This window comes from Elgaria multicarinata, chromosome 8 (genome assembly GCF_023053635.1).
Source record: "Elgaria multicarinata webbii isolate HBS135686 ecotype San Diego chromosome 8, rElgMul1.1.pri, whole genome shotgun sequence".
Classification (NCBI taxonomy): Eukaryota; Metazoa; Chordata; class Lepidosauria; order Squamata; family Anguidae; genus Elgaria; species Elgaria multicarinata.
Window position 1 is genome coordinate 79,345,465 of NC_086178.1, and position 19,407 is coordinate 79,364,871.

The 19,407-nt window shown below is 40.5% G+C and overlaps 1 protein-coding gene across 2 annotated transcripts in view; it reads left to right on the forward strand.

Annotated features, from left to right (window-relative positions):
- Positions 1 to 3,150: 3,150 nt before the first annotated feature.
- The window catches only part of PPP2R2D (protein phosphatase 2 regulatory subunit Bdelta), a 36,940-nt gene continuing 20,683 nt past the window's right edge, over positions 3,151 to 19,407 (forward strand). The window contains exons 1-2 of one of the 2 annotated variants that reach the window (XM_063132828.1): positions 3,151 to 3,294; positions 3,536 to 3,625. In XM_063132828.1, coding sequence (XP_062988898.1) covers positions 3,288 to 3,294; positions 3,536 to 3,625 — 97 coding nt within the window. In that variant the 5' untranslated portion in view covers positions 3,151 to 3,287. The remainder of the gene's footprint in view (positions 3,295 to 3,535; positions 3,626 to 19,407) is intronic. The other variant, XM_063132827.1, reaches the window with a different exon arrangement.

Genomic DNA, 19,407 nt, shown 5'->3' on the forward strand with positions numbered 1-19,407 from the left:
ATTTTAAACAGGTGGGCAATTAGAACTGATGTCATATGTTTAAAGCAATATCCCGCTTTTGAATATTTTACTGTATAACACTTTTAATAAACACCACCTCTGCTTTTTCCTACTGAGGGGGGATATAATTGCTGTCTGTTATCTCTTACCAGGATGCCAAAACAATTGGTTATTTTCTTGGTTTTAGATGAGCTAAAGGCCCAGTTTGATCAGGAATGTTTTTTTTCAGGGGAGAGACAACCAGAGTTGTAACTCTGGACTCCAAGTCTGCCTTTTCTCTCCCCATGACAAACCAGAATTCTGGGTTGGGATACAACACCAAGCAATCCAAGGACAGAACGTTTCTGTATTGTTTTGCTGCACCTGCTTGCAGTGCAAGTAATCAGGCAGCATGCACAGCACACTGCTGTATTTGTAACAACCCAAGTTTGAAAACAAAACAGAAAAACACACACCACTGGATTATCACTGTGGGCAAAACTAGCCATTTTTAAAAATAAAAATAAACATAAGCAGGCCAGAGACCTGTATATCAGTTTAATAAATACTTTGTTGTTATTATTAAGTTTCCTTGTTGATTTATTAAGCTGGAAATGTGATACATTTCTGCAATATGTAAACATTCTGACCTGGTTTGCACATAATGCTAACTTGTGGTTTATTTAAACCATGGTTTCTTGTCTTACCCAAGTTTGTCTGGCAAACAATCGAACAAACTGTGGTTTGTTTTCTCAATCCCTGGGTGGTTTGTTTCCCTCCACCTTTGCCCATTCCCTCCCTGCATCCCAAATGCCTTAGTAGCACTGTAGTACTAGCATGTAGGGTGCCTAAGGTTTTTTTACCATTCTTTCCTGGCACCTGTCGTTGAAACAACCCTCGAACAAGTCACAGTTCTAGGTTCACATATACTGATAACCCATGGAATTTTGCTGCATATGCAGATCAACTACCGATTACAGTTTGCCACAATGTTGGTATGCCAGACCTATCTGACAGTAGTAACATCTAAAGAAAATAAAAATGATCTCGAGTAATATTAGACTGAAGAACCTATTTATAGCATTAAGTCCCAAGAGGGTTTTTATACTTTTCAAGACTTTCTTAGAGGGTAAATTGCACCAGGCACAGTTCTTCCCTCACTACAAAACCGTTATAGGAAAAGCCACACTAATGAAGTTCTGCCTACTCTCCAATGAATGAAGTATATGTAACCTTTCAGAGTCTGGACATGGCAAATCTACACTGAATTAGATGTAATACTTTTGCTTTTCATTGTTACACAGGGTTTTTCTTTTCTATTGTTTGCACATACTAAAACATCAGATATTTTCACTGTGAAAAAAGAGGACTTGGCACCTTGCATAACAGACCAACTTAAAATTGAAATCTAAAAAGCCATGTGAAGAATGTAGGGCTGTGTGTCTAATGAACCAAGGAACAACCTGTTCTTGCTGAAGGAGTGGGTGATGATTCAAGTATTTACTCTAAAGGGGAAAAAATAAAGATTACAATGCAAAAACTTATATAACCATTGAAGCATTCACTGTACATTTCAGACAGTAAATACAGTCAGCAATGGCTTTGCTTGCCCTTTACTCCCTACAACAAATCTTACAGTCTCTCTCTCTTACACAACACCTATGCCTTCTTGGGATCAGTGTTGATATGCTGAGCTTTGATAAGTCAGTAGGCATTTGCTACTCAGCAGCCACTGTACAAGGGAACAACAGGGAGGCCTGGGACCATTTTGCACAGAGTATTCAAGGTACTGATGAGGCTGCAAGCAGGGGAGGGTTGGGTTTGATTCTGTGTTTACATGTATCCATTTTCTTGGATAATAATAATATAATGCATTATTTTAAACATGAACTCTCTCATTCTCTTTCTCAGGCACATATTTTTATTTATTTATCACATTTATATCCCGCCTTACTACCCTCGAGACCCTATTAAGCATTTACTGATCAAAAGAGGCAGATAGCTTCCCAACAAATGTCATTTCAACCAGGCTTTAGAGATTGTTTTTAAAAAGGTGTTTGGGGTATAATGTAATAAAACCTAAGTATCTGCTTTCAATATTTTTCTTTTGAAAAATAAAGCAATGTTTTAGATTAGCTAAAGGTAAACACAGGTCTAGAACCAGTGAAAGAAAAAATGACTGGGGGAAGAATGGATCGTGAAAGTGTCCCCCTCTGGTAAGTGAAGTGTCACTGCAAAGTGTCCCCTCGATAAGCACTTTGAAAAGGAAAAGAAACCACTGAACTAATCTTTGGTGGCTGAACGATACCATGTGGTATAGCCCTTAGAGAGGATGCCAGAACTCAATTCTACTTGAGAGCCATCCTGTCTGATCCACTTCATAATCCAAATAGTTCTGGGTATACCATATTTATTCACTAGTGAGGGAAATACACTTTGTACACGTCCAGAGGCTTTATTAATACTCAACAGGCAACAAAGCTGATTCCAAACACCGACAAGGCATTCCATCAGTTATCGAGTCCTGGAGGAAAATGTTAAACCTCCGCTTTGCCACAAATTTCAAGATGTCAGAATCAGTTTTAAAATTCAGGGTTTAAAATGGGCTTAATTTTAAAGTAAGATTTGCCCAACTTGCCTTACTAAAGGAATGAGGCTCCATTGCCAAACAACTTCCAAGTAACTGTGCGCCGAAAGCTTGCCTCACTACTTCAAATGGCCCTCATAAAAGGTTGCGTCTTACTTTTGGAAGATGATTATTATTATTATTATTATTATTATTATTATTATTATTATTATTATTAGGACACCAACCCATACTGACTCATATTACCACAAATTTGGGGGCTGGCGGCCAGTCCCATTTCTTCTTCGAGGTTTTTTGCCACTAGGGAAAGCCTCCCGGGTCTCTCTCCGGCCTTACGGGAAGCTGCCTCGGCCCCACGCGAGAGAAGCGTCTTCAAGGGCTGGAGAGGCCCCGTCCCTTCTTCACTTCCCGCCCCGCTCTCACGCCCTCACTCCAGCCCGCCGCCTCTTCCCCCAGCCCGGCCCACTTCTTCTTCCTCTCACTCGACACTTCCCTCCGCCCGGCGGAGGCTGGCAGGGGGATGACGTCACCGGATCAGGCTGACCGGCAATGGGCGCCATTTTGAAACCCCCAAACCTCCGGCGGCGTCGGCGCTGGCGGTGGCGGCCGCCACAGCAGCAGCAGCAGCGGTGCTCCTAGCGGCTCTCATCCCGTTCCGTCCTGTTCGTCTGCCTCGCGGGCTGCGCAGCCCCTGGTCTCCGCCCGGCACACGCTGCGCGACATGGCAGGTAAGAGGCACGCGCGGCGGCGTCCACAGAGGCGGTGGTGCTGGCCCTGGTCTTGGCGGGCGGAGGCAGGCAGGCAGGCAGGCCTGGGCCCACGGGCGGCCTAGGACGGTGGAGGGCGTCCTGGCAACCTAGGCGAGCTAGGCTTGGAAGCGAGCCAAGCCGGCTTCATTGCCTCTGGGAGCCGGGCGGCGGCAGGATCTGGTAGTCTCCGGTCGGGCTCACGGCGCTCTTTCGTCTCCAGCAGGGGTGGCCGGCGGCGGAGGCGGCAGCAACGATTTCCAGTGGTGCTTCTCCCAGGTGAAGGGGGCGATCGACGAGGACGTGGCGGAAGGTAAAGAAGGCGTGGAGGGAGGGGCGGGCGAGCGGACGGAATGACCCCGGAGCCTGCAAGGCCGCCAAAGGCCTCTCTTCTCCCTTTAACCGCCCCCTCCCCCCCACACACCCCTACACCTCTCCTCCTCCTCCGGCTTTTAACCTCCTTCAATGGGAATGTTTGAAGCTGCTACTACAGCTTCACTAAAGCTTGCTGAAAACCTTTTCCTTCGTGTCTGCAGGCTAGATGGCCTTTTACTTTCAAGGCAGACTTCCTCCATTCGGGATGCCGCACATGATGGGGGGTGGGGGTTGCCCCTGATTTCTACTGCAAGCGGGAGACGGTGTCCTTTGCTCAGCTTGAGAAGATGGGTGCGGGAGTATTAGAGTATTCCTTTCAACCCACCTTTCCCAATCTCGTGCCCCCCAGTTGTTTTGGATTGCAACTCCAAGCATCCCTGACCATTGCCCTTGTCAGCTGAGGCTGATGGGAGATACAGCCCCAAATGTCTGGAGGACACCAGGTTAGCAAAAGCTGCTTATACCTTTGAAAGCATGCTCGAATTGATAATTCAAGGGCTGCCTGCTCATCCATCGATATTCTCTCCTCTTCCCCACTTTGAAAAATGTGAAATGTGTAGGGGGGATTGCGGAGTCTGACTAAGCTGCTGCTCTGCCATCTCTGTACAATAGAGAAAATAGGTTGCTTTTATTCTTTATGTTCTGGAGAAGAGAGACAGTGGAACAAGACAACCAAAAGAAAAGGAAAGGGGGTGGAGAGAAGAGCAGTCTGTCAAAACTGTCAGGCTTCATTCAGTCTAGTGATAGATGGAATGAGGTTCTCTCAATTGGGATTAGTTTAGCAATAGAAATGTGAATTCTTCTTTCTTGCATGCAAGGTTTTAGTTACTTTTTGGGGGTCCTAACTAATATGCTGATTAAGTTTAATCTGTTTAGAGCAAAAATCATTGAACCATTACAAAAATGGTTCAATCTTGGATGTATTTACTGAGATGTAAGCCTAGCTAAGTTCAGTGGAACTTAATACCTAGTAAATGTGCTAAGACAGTGGTTTCCAAACTTTCAGTTAACCGCCCCCTTGGTTCCACAAACTCATGCCCAGTGTCCCCTACCCTACACTATAAAAATCATTATTCAGAATAGCGGTTTTCAGCGACCCACTAAGGAAGATAAGAACAATAAAATTCAAAACAGTAACAATTAATTGAATATTTATTCAAAATCTGAAGCACCTGCTGCAGGCTTGCTGAGGGAGGGGGGGGAAGAGAGCAAATGCCTCTGTTTTGCAGCCATTGTGGCGGGTCACACCAAGCAGGGCATAACTCTTCATTAGCATTTTGGTGCTTTTGAAACATTTCAATTCACCGTTAAAAGGACTCTTCTTAAATGGTATTAATACATGTGTGGATTCTTCCCCTATATGGCTTGGGACCAAACTACCTTCTCCCATAAAAATGTCCCTGGGTTTTAAGACCTTCTGGAGAGGCGCTTCTCAGAAAATACCACCTCTAGTGCCCCCCTGCCGCCCCTTTGCCTCTTAGCGCCCCCTGCCTCCCCCTTGCCTCTTAACACCCCCCTATGCAATCCCACCGCCCGCAAGGGGGCAGTACCGCCCATTTTTGGAACCACTGTGCTAAGAAATGTGTTCTAATCGTTGCTGCTTCATTCACATAACTGGTACTCATGATGTCTGAGCTCTGAGGTTTCTTTTCATCACTTCTTGAAATCATACTTATTTAGGTTGTCATATTACTCCTATGTATACTCCTGTGAGGAGGGCTACTTAACTTACACTTCACTTTATATGAGTTGTTATTATGCTACTGTGTTTAAAAACACATTTTCATTTCACTGTACTTTAAAAATATTCCTTAAAGTTGTGACTTTTCCTTTGCACTGAAGCTGAAAGATAGACTTAGGGCGTGGTCTGGACAAACATTCTGAAATTGCTTTAATTACTAATACTGATGTTGAAAATGAGTATCCCTTTCAACATACTATATTTGGATTATTCAAATCGGGGGGCGTTCGCTAGTATTATGGAAACAGGTTTGCAGGTAAGGGGCTCCATGCTTTCTTGAATGAATGCTTAGGTTTTTTAAAAGTGCTTATGTTCTAAAAACATACACACACAAACTACAGTTTGAGCAATGATTATGTATGTTAAATTGCTCTTCTTTATGCATAACCAAAACATTGTTCTTTGAATCATTAGTGGGTTTATTGCAATTTGTAACATCATGTGTCAGTATAGAAGAAACATTCCAGTTAAATATTTCTTCATGATATGAGAAAACTCTATAGTGGAGTAGATAGTGACAAATTCCCATACATATACTAATGCTAGCATTGTTTTTCAGCCTTTGTAGTGACATTTGATAGTCTTCTCACAATTCCATATCTGGATGGCAGGCAGCCACACAACATTAGTAACAAGATGTCTACATGCTTTCCTATTGAGCATAGTTAATATTTATGTAGATAGTTGCACTTGCAGTTCTATTTATGGTGGAACAATTAGCCACACCCACAATATATTTGTCTGCCACTATGTTTTAAAAGTGGCCAGGTTTATATGGATAAGCACCTGGTTTTCTTGGACCAAGTAAAGGGGTTCCTTAACATTAATGGACATAAATGCACTAACATTTTCTGTAAAAACTTGGGGCAAAAAAATGTGCCCCCAAAAGCAGCTCCAAAGGGTCTCCCAATCCTCCAGAGATATAATCCATCACACTGACACACATTATTATTATTATTATTATTATTTATTTATTTATTTATTTATTTATTTATATAGCACCATCAATGTACATGGTGCTGTACATCACTCAATTTGTAGACAGACAGAACTGAATTTCACTTTTGGTTATATTTTAGACTTACATTCTACTTTTTGACAATAGTATAGAGTAATGAACAAATTCAGTTCAGTCTATCATGTTTTAAAACACTTGTTGCAGTCTATGGAACTTGTGGTAGTTTTTGTTAAGATTGGCATTTGGTTAAAAAAAAAAGATTAATTGGCCAACCAAATATTGTCTGTATTCATTTTTAGAATAGTATCAAGGAACAGAGATGATTATGCTAATGACAAAAACCACTGTCATATAGAAGTCTAGTCCCTCCCAAAAACTTTACAGAGCATCCTGCAATTTATGTAAAACTAATTATTGTCAAAACTGGCCCATAACAAAATTACCAGCATAATTATATGTTTTAAAAAGTGCCATATTTGAGAATGTAACCAGTTTTTCAAGATAAAAATGCTGTAGATCACAAAAGTCAAAATGCACAAGTAGTTATTTAAACTGTTCAATATTGATTTGAGCATGGATGTTTAAGAACTAAGCCTTTTACATTTGTAATGCTTCTTAAATTTCTAATGTGGTACCACATGCTTACTTAGGGCTGTTACACACAATGATTTGGATCAGACAACCAAACACCAATTCATCGATTCTGTTCATTGCTTGTCCATAGTTAAACTATGGTTTGTTAACACATCTTGGTTCAGACAACACAATAACCCATTGCTATTAACAAGCCATACTCAACACTTGAGGACGAGTTATTGCGTTTTTTGAACCCAGTTAGTGTGTGCTGGCACATACCAGGGCAATTTGCATAATCACAGCCCAGCCATGGCTTTTCGTGTCACTTGAAACTGGGCGACATATCTTGTTAAAGGGTTCAGTAACCTAACAACAGTCCATGGGTTATTTGAAGGTTGTCACCCAGGTTTGGATGACACAAACTACTGAGTGGTGATTATGCAGATCGTGTCAGTACGCACCACAATTCGCAACAAGCCACTGTGGCTTGTTTTGATTGCGCAAACTGGGTCAAAGACTTAAGTACCATGAATTTTAACGGAACTTGTTCAGTTGAAAGGACATATAGGATGGTAGCTTTAGATTGCACTAAGATGGTTAGGTTTGGGTTGTAGCACAATCAAATTCAAGTCTACAGAGAAGTAAGTCACACTGAGTTCAATGGGATTTGCTCCTAAGGAAGTATGTATAGGATTGCAGCCATAAGTCCAGGTTCTTCATTTTATTTACATATTCTACTTTTTTAAAACAAGCCTGCACAAAGCAATGTGCAATAATGTAACAAATACAAATATTTAACAATAACCATCATTAAACAATTTCATATAGGCAGTCCAGCTATAATGACAAAGAACTGTATGCAGTCCTGCACCCTTGCTTTAATAGTAATTTTATCCCACAGTGAGGGTTACATAGCCAACATTTTGCTAAAGTTTATTCCAGTCATAAAAAAAAGTATGGAAGTATGTATTTGGTCACATTTAAATTATTTCTGTATATATCCACAGTTGCCAGCGTGTGCAACATGCTTTCCTCCCCAAGTATGCATGTTACTCACGTTTTGTTAATTCGGACTGTGTTGTTGTTTTTACTGTGTGCAGTACTGGCATCTATGTGCACTATGCACCCTGTCCAAACTCCATATTGGTAGGTAGTGCTGAGGGCAGTGTGTTTGTGTGTGGCAAAGATATGTCATCTCCCCATTTTAAATGATTTTTTTTACTTTTCAGTCAGTCAGCCAGTGCTTAATACAAATCCTGATCCCTAACTTTTATTTATTGATATTTATTTACAATATTTATATACCTTTTCACATCCAAAAGATTTTGGATCGGTGAACAACAGATCGAATAAAAGAATAAAGTCTTGATGTATAACTTGTTGCCAAATTTCTTGAAAGAATACAAAATGCTTCTTTTCAGGGCAGGGACCTGTTGTCTTCTTATTACTCTATAAAGTGTCATGTACACTGATGATACTGATTCATCATCATCATCATCATAGGCAGAAGCCTGCATGGCACAGGTGCAAATCTGCTCAAGCAACAGGACTTTCTCATTTTCAGTACTCCCTGTAGTTGCCCATGCCCCCCCCCCAATCTACTCTGGGGAGTCCTCCAACCCTCTGGAGCAGGTCTTGAAGGTGTGTGGCAGGAAGGGAGGATTGCCCTCTCTGGGTACCACTGGCAGAAGCATTTCCATCTGAAGGAACACTTCACTCACTTTCAACTATTCTGTACTAGGGAATTGGGAATGGTGCCTGGCCATGTATACATATTGTAATAAGCACATAATGACCATACCTGCATGTCACACTAAACTGGTTTAGTACAATCTACATGAGCAAGAATGAGCCGCAGCAAATCATGAGCCTATGTGCTTGCCCCCATCCCTTCTTCTCATGTGTAAACTGGAGGAGCAGATCAGAAGCTTTTTCTTTATATTTAAATTGTGTTTTGTCATGTTAGGAGCAACAAACTAGTTAACATTAATTATGGTTAATTTAACCAGCTTCAGAAAACGTGGTTTGAAGTTGGCTTGTTTAATATTAACTGCAGCCCCATCACAGTGAAGTGGTTAACTAAAAGACAGAAGAGAAGCTTCCTTTCTCCTCTTCGGTTACACGAGAGGAGAAGAGGGGAGATGCGGTTTGGCTGAGTGTTGCTGCAGCTCATTCCTGCTAATTCATAGCTCATTAAACCATGACTTAGTGCAGCCTTCCCCAATCAGATGCCTTCTAGAGTTTTGGACTTCAACTTCCATCAGCCCCAGATAACATGGCCAATGGTCAGGAATACTTGGAGTTGTACTCCAAAAATCTGGTTCTCAATTACAGTTTGGTAGACTGGTTAATTATAGTATCTAAACTTGAACAATTGGCTATTGGGAACATAGACATGCTTTATTTTAGGATTCTGTGCTTGTGCGGAATTGGTGTTTGCTGAGAGTAATGCAATATGTTCTTGGTTTAGCTGTAAATAAGTGAAAATTTCATGACATTTGTCAGAATGATCTCAAATGCTTATTCAGTACAGAAAAGAAGGGACCTGTTAAGATAATGGGCTTGAATAAGTTTATGTAAGTATTGTTCAATTAACTATTCCAGTTACCTTCACTATTTTTCATGCAGGAACCATTTTGGCCCTGAGCAATGCCTCCAAGGTTATTTGGGGGCCTTTTTCCAGGCCATGAGAGGACCTCTCCTCTTCCTCCCCACCTCCAGTCAAGTAGCAATGCTGTACACCAGACTTGGCTGGAGGCTTTTTTGAGCCCCTCCTCTCTTTCCCTTGCCCCTCGACATCATCCAAGCAAGGTCTCATCAGTTAGTCACCAAGCAGGCAAATTTTGACAGTCGTGTGATTCTTGGATGGGGTGCTCTGTTCTATTCAGTGCTGTAAAATCTCCCAGTGCAGGTTTATGTTGCATGCTCTCTCTTGCCTGAACATTTGATTTCCACTCCAGCTCCTGCTCAGTGCATCACTTCAGCTAGTGAATCACATTGTTCATTGCCTCTTGGGCTCCTCACCCAGCACAGCTAATTGGCTGATCATCTCTCTTCTGCCCTTCCCCCCAGCCCTGGCCACCCCTGGCCACCTTACAGCTGTGGACTGACAGGTGTCCAGATCACCCCCTCCCCTTTTGAAGCCTTCTCCAGGATCCCAGGTCAGCTGGCTCACTCCTAAAACAAACAGCAAGGGAGCTTCTTAAGGGAGTCAGCAGTTATTACACACACACACACACACACACACACACAGAGAGAGAGAGAGAGAGAGAGAGAGAGAGAGATGCACTTGAGGTGACAGAGAGCTGTCAGTGATCCTTGGGCCTTGCAGTGAAGAACACAACTATTTTATTTAAATGTTATTTACCTATCCCAATATTGTGCACAGTACCTTTTAAAACAGCGTTTAATTTTAAAGCTTTGTATCAACCAAGTAAACTGGCTTGATCCTCAATATAGAGATAGCTTTGCACAACTTTTCCGCTTGCCTGCCCCATCACTTGATCAATCCCATTCTCCCTACATTCTGCTGTCACTACTTTGTACATTCTGTCAACCACTGCTGTGGAATTCACTTTTATAAGATGTAGTGGTGGCCACCAACTTGAATGACTTTAAAAAGGGAATTGGGCCAGTTCATAGAGGATAAGGCTATAAATGGCTACTAGTCAGCATGTCTAAATATTACCTCCAATATCAGTGGGAGTATGCCTCTGAATATCAGTTGCTGGGAAACCCAAGTCTTCCACTAAGTCCTCTAGCATGCCCAGGGGACTTGGAGAGGTGGGGTTTTCTTTCATTTGCCTGGGAGTGTGGACAAAGTTAGAGCAAGAGTTTCTCCCACTGTTTCGAAGGGACTCCTGCTGTTTCTTATCTTCACCAAACTGCAACACAATCAAGAGCTTTGGGGAGGGCATCCTAATCGCCAGAGGCACTTGCTCTTGGCAAGCAGGATTTGTGGGCACCTGAGCAACATACAAGGCTTTCTACTTGTTTAATGTATGCATTGGTTTCAATATAGGTATTCAAATTATAGACTTAATTGTATGGCCATTAAATTACTTACTTATTTATTTATTGCATTTTTATACCACCCAATAGCCAAAGCTCCTTGGACTGTTCACAAAAAATTAAAACCATTCAAAGTATGAAACAAACAGTATAAAAACATGATATAAAATACAATATAAAAACACAACCAGGATAAATTCAGCAGCGGTGCAGAAATACAAATTTAAAATACAAATTTAAAACTTGTCTGAGTGTGTTTAGCGTTTTCTTCCTACATGTTAGGTTGCCTTGCTGGGCACCAATGTTCTGTTTATTTAAAATAATAGTAGTAGTAGTAGTAGTAGTAACTTCTACTTAAATTAATAATAGTTGTTTAAGAATATATCTAACAATCTTTATTAATAAAGAACATTAAAATATACATACAAGAGCTTTATGTAGATGAAAATAGTTGGCAATTAAGGATGCACGTGCTCCTTAGGTCCTGCCAGATTTCTCAGCTGACGGGGGCATAGCATATATAGGGTACCTTCTGTTTGACCACTAGTAAAGACTTGTTTCTTTCCTTACACTGAAAAGCATTCACAAAATATAGCTAAATCTTAAAAATGTTCTGAGAAATATCCCCCCCCCCAAAAAAACCCAATCTGCTGACACACTGGTTATGTTTGCAGAGTCCTTCCTAAAACACTGTGAGAATTATTCAAGCCAATGCAGCCTCAGCATACATAGGCCAACCATTCCCATAGAACCAGTAGAATCCTGCCTTCCACTTTGCATACATACACACAGCAGCACCTACGTGCATGCAAGCAACACTGGAAGCCACTAGGGTAGATGGGAGGTCTTTGTGCATATGGCTTCCAGTGTGCACATGCTATCTTTTCCTAAGTGTTTCCTTTTTAGCAGTTCATGTCACAACATCTATTGCTTTTCAAAACTCAGGCATTTGAAAAAAATCAAACTATTTAGATGTTTTATATAAGAGGTCCCTAGTAATAGCCACACTATAATAGTGTCTAAGTGCCATCATGTATGTTATTTGTGGATTAAAGGGTAACAGTTAGTTGTATTTACTTCTGTGGGTGGATAAAAACTTGTTGAAGGGCACTTCATGCACATAAGCCTGTTTCCACAGAGGAATCCTATCTAGCACACCAATGCACAGCTATAGGATTATGAGCTTATTTTGAAGCAGGATCAAATATGAAAGTTCATTTCATACAGGCAACTTATTTCCTACTACCAAACCTCTCCCATGTGTCTATATACAGGCACAGGGGCATTTAAGGTCAAAGCAATGACTCTCTAAGTAGAGACAAGAACAACAGCAGTGCTGTTCTGACTGATCCTCGGCTTTCTTCTATCTCTGATTTGGCAAGTTATTGATTAATTCTTTCTATGGTGTAATGTACACTAGAAACAAAATATAGTACTATCGTGCTGTCTTGTCACTACTGATTCTTATAACCTCTTGCTGCTTGCTCCTTTGAAAATGTTCCAAGTAGAAAATATGTTTAGAGTAAGTCTTACTGCTCAAAATGTATATTGGAAATGGTATCAATCTGGAGGGAAAATCAGTATGTAGTTTTCTGTAAATTAGCAAGTTACCTTACTTTCCATAAACATCAAGAAATACAAGAAATTATCTAACTTTATTTTTCAGACTAAGAGTTATTTTCTGCCTAAACATGCATCCTTAGTTATTAATAAAAACCAAATCTTGCACCTAAGCATTTGGACTACAAATAAACTAACATTTGAACAGGAAACATACTCAGAAAGTGATGTTTGTCCTGTGGTCTGGGAACTACTTTTCTTAATTGCTTTAAATATTGAATACCCCACTGAAACAAGGCTAAATTTTGTCCACAAAATTTCCTACTTTTTTTTAATGGATCTACTTAAAGGCACAGATCTAAAACTGATATATGCACTCTGTGGTTTAAGGATTTTACACCTTTTCCCTAATTTGGATAGTAGTAGTAGTAGTAGTATCCCACCTTTTGCCCAATACTGGGCCTCAAGATGGCCTTACAAAATTTAAAACATATACATTTTAAAACTTATGAAAAGAAATATAGAAAAGTTAAAAATATATTAAATATATTACAATATTAAAACATTTAACATTTAAAATACACGACACGTGCAAAGCAGGGAGTAGGGAATTCCCACAGCCACATAATCACTTCTTTGGACTAACATACTGGAGTTTAACAAAATTATTGTTTTTTTGGTCAGTGAAGTAAGTACCTGTTTGAGTTGTGGAAGAACAGGATGCACCCAGTTAACATTGTAAAATCTCTGCACTGACAAGTTTGCCATTTGATTTTTATAAAAGCATACCAAAAGGACGCCTATCACGACCAAAAAGTTTCTTTACCCAGTTTCCCACTGAGAACTTAAAAAAGAAGAGGGCATGAGGGGAGCAGAAGCATGAACAAAGGTTTCATCAAAGTTCATGCAGATGGGGTGGAAGAATACTTTTTTAAAAAATACACAAACCTAGAAATAACCCCTCAGCCACAGTTACCCGATGTATATTCTCATTCATTCTCTGTCTCTCTCTCTCATTCTCTCACACACACACTCCCCAGCTATACTCACAGACATATAACCTCCCATCTACACACACAAAAGCACATCTCTTGAGTGTTCTCAGACACACAACCTCCCCCTCCCCGCACATACTCAGACAAACAATAAATAAAAGCATTGCCTCTCTCACATCCCTACCTGAGCCAGGCAGCTTTTATTGTCCCTCGATGGCCCACTGTCCTCTTCGGCAGTGTATGGGAAAGGAAAGGCTGAGAGAAGGCCTTGGTAACCTCTACCTCAAGGTGTTTTAGACGTCCTGTGGTGGGGGCTTCCCACAGAGCTCATCCTCACCTCCCTCGCCCTGCAGGAAAGGAAAGGCTGAGAGAAGGCCTCAGGAACTGCCACCTCAAGATGCTCTGGGTATCCTGTGGACCGCCTCTGAATGCAACCACATTGGAATGAAATTGCCCTCCTCTCTTTGCCTTATCATTGTTATTCAAAGTTCCTTACAGATACCCCATATTTTCTTGAAACTACCAAAGATACAGTACGAGTATGTGCAATGTATTTTAAAATAAAGATAGACTGTATATTGATGGGAAAACTTTTTGGCTTGGTGGGAATTTTATGGAGAAACAGCATACACAAACTGAGTGCATACAGAAATAGCGTATACTACAGGCTTACAGGTCATGTTTTACTGTCTCAGGGGAAGTTTTATTTTGTAACCAAAGAGAAGCAGGCAGAGATGAGCGGGGAAACTAACATCTGAGGTGATCACCATGGCATCATCAATTGTGTGAGGTGGGGGGTGGGGAATTGCTAATCTTTTAGAAATGTGTTGTTTCATAAAATTAATAACTTCATGAATGGATGTAGTACTAGTCAAATCTAAAATCAAAGTTGTAATTAACTTTATTTCAGTTTTTGATTTGGGATGACAGGCTTTGTTTATTCTTAGCGTTGACTGGACATAGATGGTGGTCATTAAAGATGCTGCCTCAGGTCCCTGGAGATCAGGATTTTGGAATTCAAGAGGGATTGGTGTCAATGTCAATCTTTTTAAACACCTTTAGGAAGCTTCTCGAAGTGAGCACTCTCAATTTTGGCGTAAAATATCGTTGGTAAGCAGATGAGAGCCAAACAATTTTTTAATCACTAAACTTCCAGTTGCTATCTCTATCAAGAAAGTGTTTGGAAGATGTGGCCAGGTGGATGAGGATTGTAATTGAATTTGCACAGGTCAAAAGTGATTCTAGTAGGATCTCCATGGATCCTGGAAGGTGTGGATTTTCCTATGATTGGTAGGGTTACATTTCCCAATCACAAGAGATGTGTAGTCTGGTAGTTGCATTTGATCCAGCCCTTCTTAATAGGCCAGTTACTGCAGTAAGAGAAAGCAATTCGTTCAAAGGATCATCAGTACAACTTCACCTTTCTGTTCAGCTGATAACTGAACTTCACCTGGGTCAACACAGGACATTTAAAATACTGGATAATCTTGATGCTCATTGAAAAGCTTGATCATGATTTCAGTAACAAAGTGTGCATATTCCTCATACTGTCTTATCACAGAGGTCCACCAATGTACTGCTTGTAAGCATTTCTCATTCAAACAAATATGTATATGCCCTGCCCTTCATTATTGCTACTCCCACTATAGCTAGCACACCATGTTAATCTGATATCCATCAATAAGGATAGTGGAACAGTAAACACATAGAAATCATAGCGGAGTAAAAGCATTCAACCAGAACTTTAAAAGGCCTGGGAAAATAAAAAGGTCTGGACATGGATTATTATTATTATTATTATTATTATTATTATTATTATTATTTCTTACCCGCCTCTCCATGTTGATTGAGGCAGGGAACAACAATAAATGGTAAAATACATAAAACTGAATTAAAACATAATATACATTGTTAAAACATCCTAAAAACGTTATAAAAACATCATAAAATCCCACTGGATAGGCTTGCCGGAAGAGATCAGTCTTAATACCCTGTTTCCCCGAAAATAAGACAGTGTCTTATACTAATTTTTGCTCCCAAAGATGCGCTAGGTCTTATTTTCAGGGGATGTCTTATTTTTCCATGAAGACGAATACGGTACACATTTATTGTTGAACAAAAAAAAAGGTCTTATTTTCGGGGGATGCCTTATATTACAGCGAGAGGCAAAACTGGAAGTAGGTCTTATTTTCGGGGGATGTCTTACTTTCGGGGAAACAGGGTAGCTTTCTTAAATGCTAAAAGACTTTTAAGTTGATGACTCTCCTCCAGCAGGCCATTCCACAGTCTGGGAGCAGCAGAAGAGAAGGTCCTCTAGGTAATTGTTGTCAGCCTGGTTTTGGCTGACTGAAGTCGATTCTTCCCAGAGGACCTGAGTGTGTGGGGCGGATTGTACAGGAGAAGGCGATCCCGCAGGTAGCCTGGACCCAAACCATGTAGGGCTTTAAAGGTGATGACCAACACTCTATACTTCATCTGGAAACTAATTGGCAGCCAGTGAAAAGATTTTAAAACTGGTGTAATGTGGTCACCCCTAGGTGTACCGGTGACCAGCCTGGCTGCCATATTTTGAACTAGTTGAAGTTTCTGGACTAGGCACAAAGGTAGCCCTATGTAGAGCACATTGCGGAAGTCGAGCCTTGAAGTTACCAGTGTGTGCACTACCGTCTTTAGGTCTTCTAAATCTAGGAAGGGGCGCAGCTGGCATATCAGCCGAAGCTGATAGTAGGTACTCCTGGCCGTCACATCTATCGGAGCTGTCATTTGGATGGCACTAAGTGGCAAAGCATTACAATCCAAAGGGACTTCTCCCTAGTTGTCACCTGCCTCATCTTCGAGAGTGGAGTCATCTGAAGATGTCCTTAATATATGCTCGGTTCCACATATAGACAATCCTTCAGTTACTCAGTTCCCAAGTTCTATAGCACTTTAAAGGTAGTTTGAATTGTGCTCAGAAACAGATCTACAGGTAGCTGATGAGATCTGGTCCTGTTAGCTGCCCCCAAACAATAACCTGGCAGCCGTATTTTGGTCTAATTGCAGTTTTTGAATAGTCTTCAATGGCAGTCTCATGTGGAAGTTAGCAGAGCATTGTAGAAGTGCTAATTCTGGCAAAACTGTATTTTAATTCTTTGTTGAAGGTTTGTTTAGTAGTTTGATCACATGCAGATGAAAACAATCTATCATTTTGGACTGCCTGTCTTCAAAATGTGTGGTATTCTACATTGACACCAGCAGCTCACCCAATTACTATGATGAAAGATACTTGACCTAGTTTAACCAATCATAAAACGAGCAACGGCATCATGAAATGGATAGCTGAAAGATGCAAACCACTATTGGACACTTGCATTGCTCTAACAAAAGTCAGAAGGGTTATAATCATTTTGATGGAAGAATGCTATAATTCCAAAATTGCAGTAGGTGTTGTAGGGGGGTTATGAAGCCATCCCCGCGGCAGCGCATAGCAGGTTCAGACAACATGCCAACCCTTGCTACAGTATGGGTAATATAGATAATGGGAGTTTACGTGAAGGTAGGGGGAAGAAGCCACGATGGCTTCTTTTTCACCTGCAATCATTTGAACACACCAATTGACTTAATGTGTGAGCTTTACATATGGTGGTGGTGTGCTGTGATTCGGTGATGAATTACACTGTATCTTATGCTCTGGCATGGTGATGTGGGCAAGGCAATCATTGTGGGGGAGGAATGGTTGCTCAGTGGTAGACCACATGCTTTGCAAGCAGAAGGTTTCGGGTTCAATCGCCAGTATCCCCTGGTAGGGCTAGGAAAGAATCTTGCATGAAACCTTGGACAGGTACTGGTAGTCGATGTTGACAATACTGAACTAGTTGGGCCAATGATCTGACATTGTATAAAATAGCTTCCTGTGTTTTAATCCCCCCGTCCCCGCTGCCATTCAACTCAGTGGGAAGAAAATATTTTTGTACCAGGTCCAGCTTTAGTGCAAAGTTTCACTGTTGATGAGCATGTGGCCATAGTCTGGAGGTGTATAGGATATGGCATAATTGTGCTCCTTCTCTATGTCATTCTGCACAACTCTGATCCATTTTAAGTATTCCACTGGCATATCAGTCATGGTGGTGGCATATCTCACATTCTGCTGGGGTGGCTGGGCTTTTGCAGTATCTTATGCTCCCTCTGCTAATAGATCTCAAGTATAGGATTGCTGAGCTAATAGAGGAAATATTGATGTACAACTTGCAACATATGCCTCAGAACTATGGGCTCCTTTTAAAAACACACACCAGATTATTCATAGAAGAAATACTGTAAGAGGAAAAAACACACATTTATCTCCTGCCTGTAGAGATATCTTGTAGAGTTTATTCTTTTGTTGTGGGTCTCAAAGTAATTTTCAGCCCTATTGTTGCTAAATTATGTGCAAAATTATTTGGAAGGGCAGTCCAAAAATTGAGTTTTAGGTCTATGTCTTTAAATGCATTCTAGCAAAATGCAACTCCTGGCATGTAACCCCACAGAGAACCTTGAACCTAAATTCAATGTAGCTATTGGCTAATTAAATCCATGGAGAGGAAAATAGTTTCCAGATGGCAAAATGAAATGCCATAATAAAAGGTCTCACCTGATGGTTATAATCCTATGACTATCTTTTGAAATTTTATTGGTATTTTTAACGTCATAAGGTATATTAAAGTCAAGTTCTTTTGAACTGACCTTTCTGTTTTCACTCATGTTTAATCCTTTGTTTTTGTTCAGAAGCAGGTGTTGTTAAGCAGTAGCCTTAATTAGTCATCTGTGCTTATGTGTTAACACAACTTTACATATCATACTAGTTGAGAGACTGTCTAATTTAGTTCCAACAATTCACATATAGAAGACCTTTCTAAAAGGTGTATTCAGATACATTTTTCCCAGTAGAGTTCTAGAGTAATATTGGGAATATGCTACTTGGATAGAAATGCCTGATAATTATTTTCTGTGAGTTGGATCCAGACTTAGTCATATTTAGAGCAGACCCATTGAAATCAATCATGACTAATTTAATGACTGTCTTAAATCCCATTGATTTCAATTGTGTGTTCTAAGTATGGTATGTGTTTCTTCACATGATGCAATAAATGTATATGAAAGAGAATGGTTACCATGTCAAGATTCAGGAGCTGAGAAGGGAGAAATATTCAAAGCCACCTAGGAAACAGAGCCACAACCATCAGATCCCTTAAACAATGTCTAATCTTTGTACACACGATCTCTTGCATCACCACCTCCGCCCCACCAACATTTTATTCTTGTGTTCTATTTTATAAGAAAAATCACTGCTGTATTGGAAGTAGTAATGGTACTGAGATTCTAAATTCTGTATTATTCAGTGAGTAAACTTGAAATGCTACTACAGTAGAGCCAAAGAGAGATTGTTGTCTGTTCCATTTAGTTGACGTAATTTGTAAATTCCTTGTGTTAAATTTATCAGGGGTTTTTCTCTTTCATATATTCTCTACTAGTACAGTAGACTCAGATAATTTATCTATTCATAACTGTCCTACTGACTTGTGACATAATTTTAAAGAAGGTGTTTTACATAAAATCTATACTTCTATGCCATTATGCTGTCTCAGTTATTCCACTTCAGATAGTCTAAGTTTTCAATATGTGCTTCATCTATCAAGTTCCTAAAATCGAAATGAATGTCATAGCCATAGTTTGATGGTTAGCTACAGTCCTTCTGTGGTGGTTTTTTTAATGGAAAACTATTTTCTTACCTGCCTTTGTTAGCATATAACAATAACAAGCTCCTGAATTGTTAGGAACCTCTTTGGTTTTGCCAGTTTATGAAGGGCAGGCAAAAAAAACAATTTAAAAAAACAACAGAAGAAACCATCAACATTAGTAAC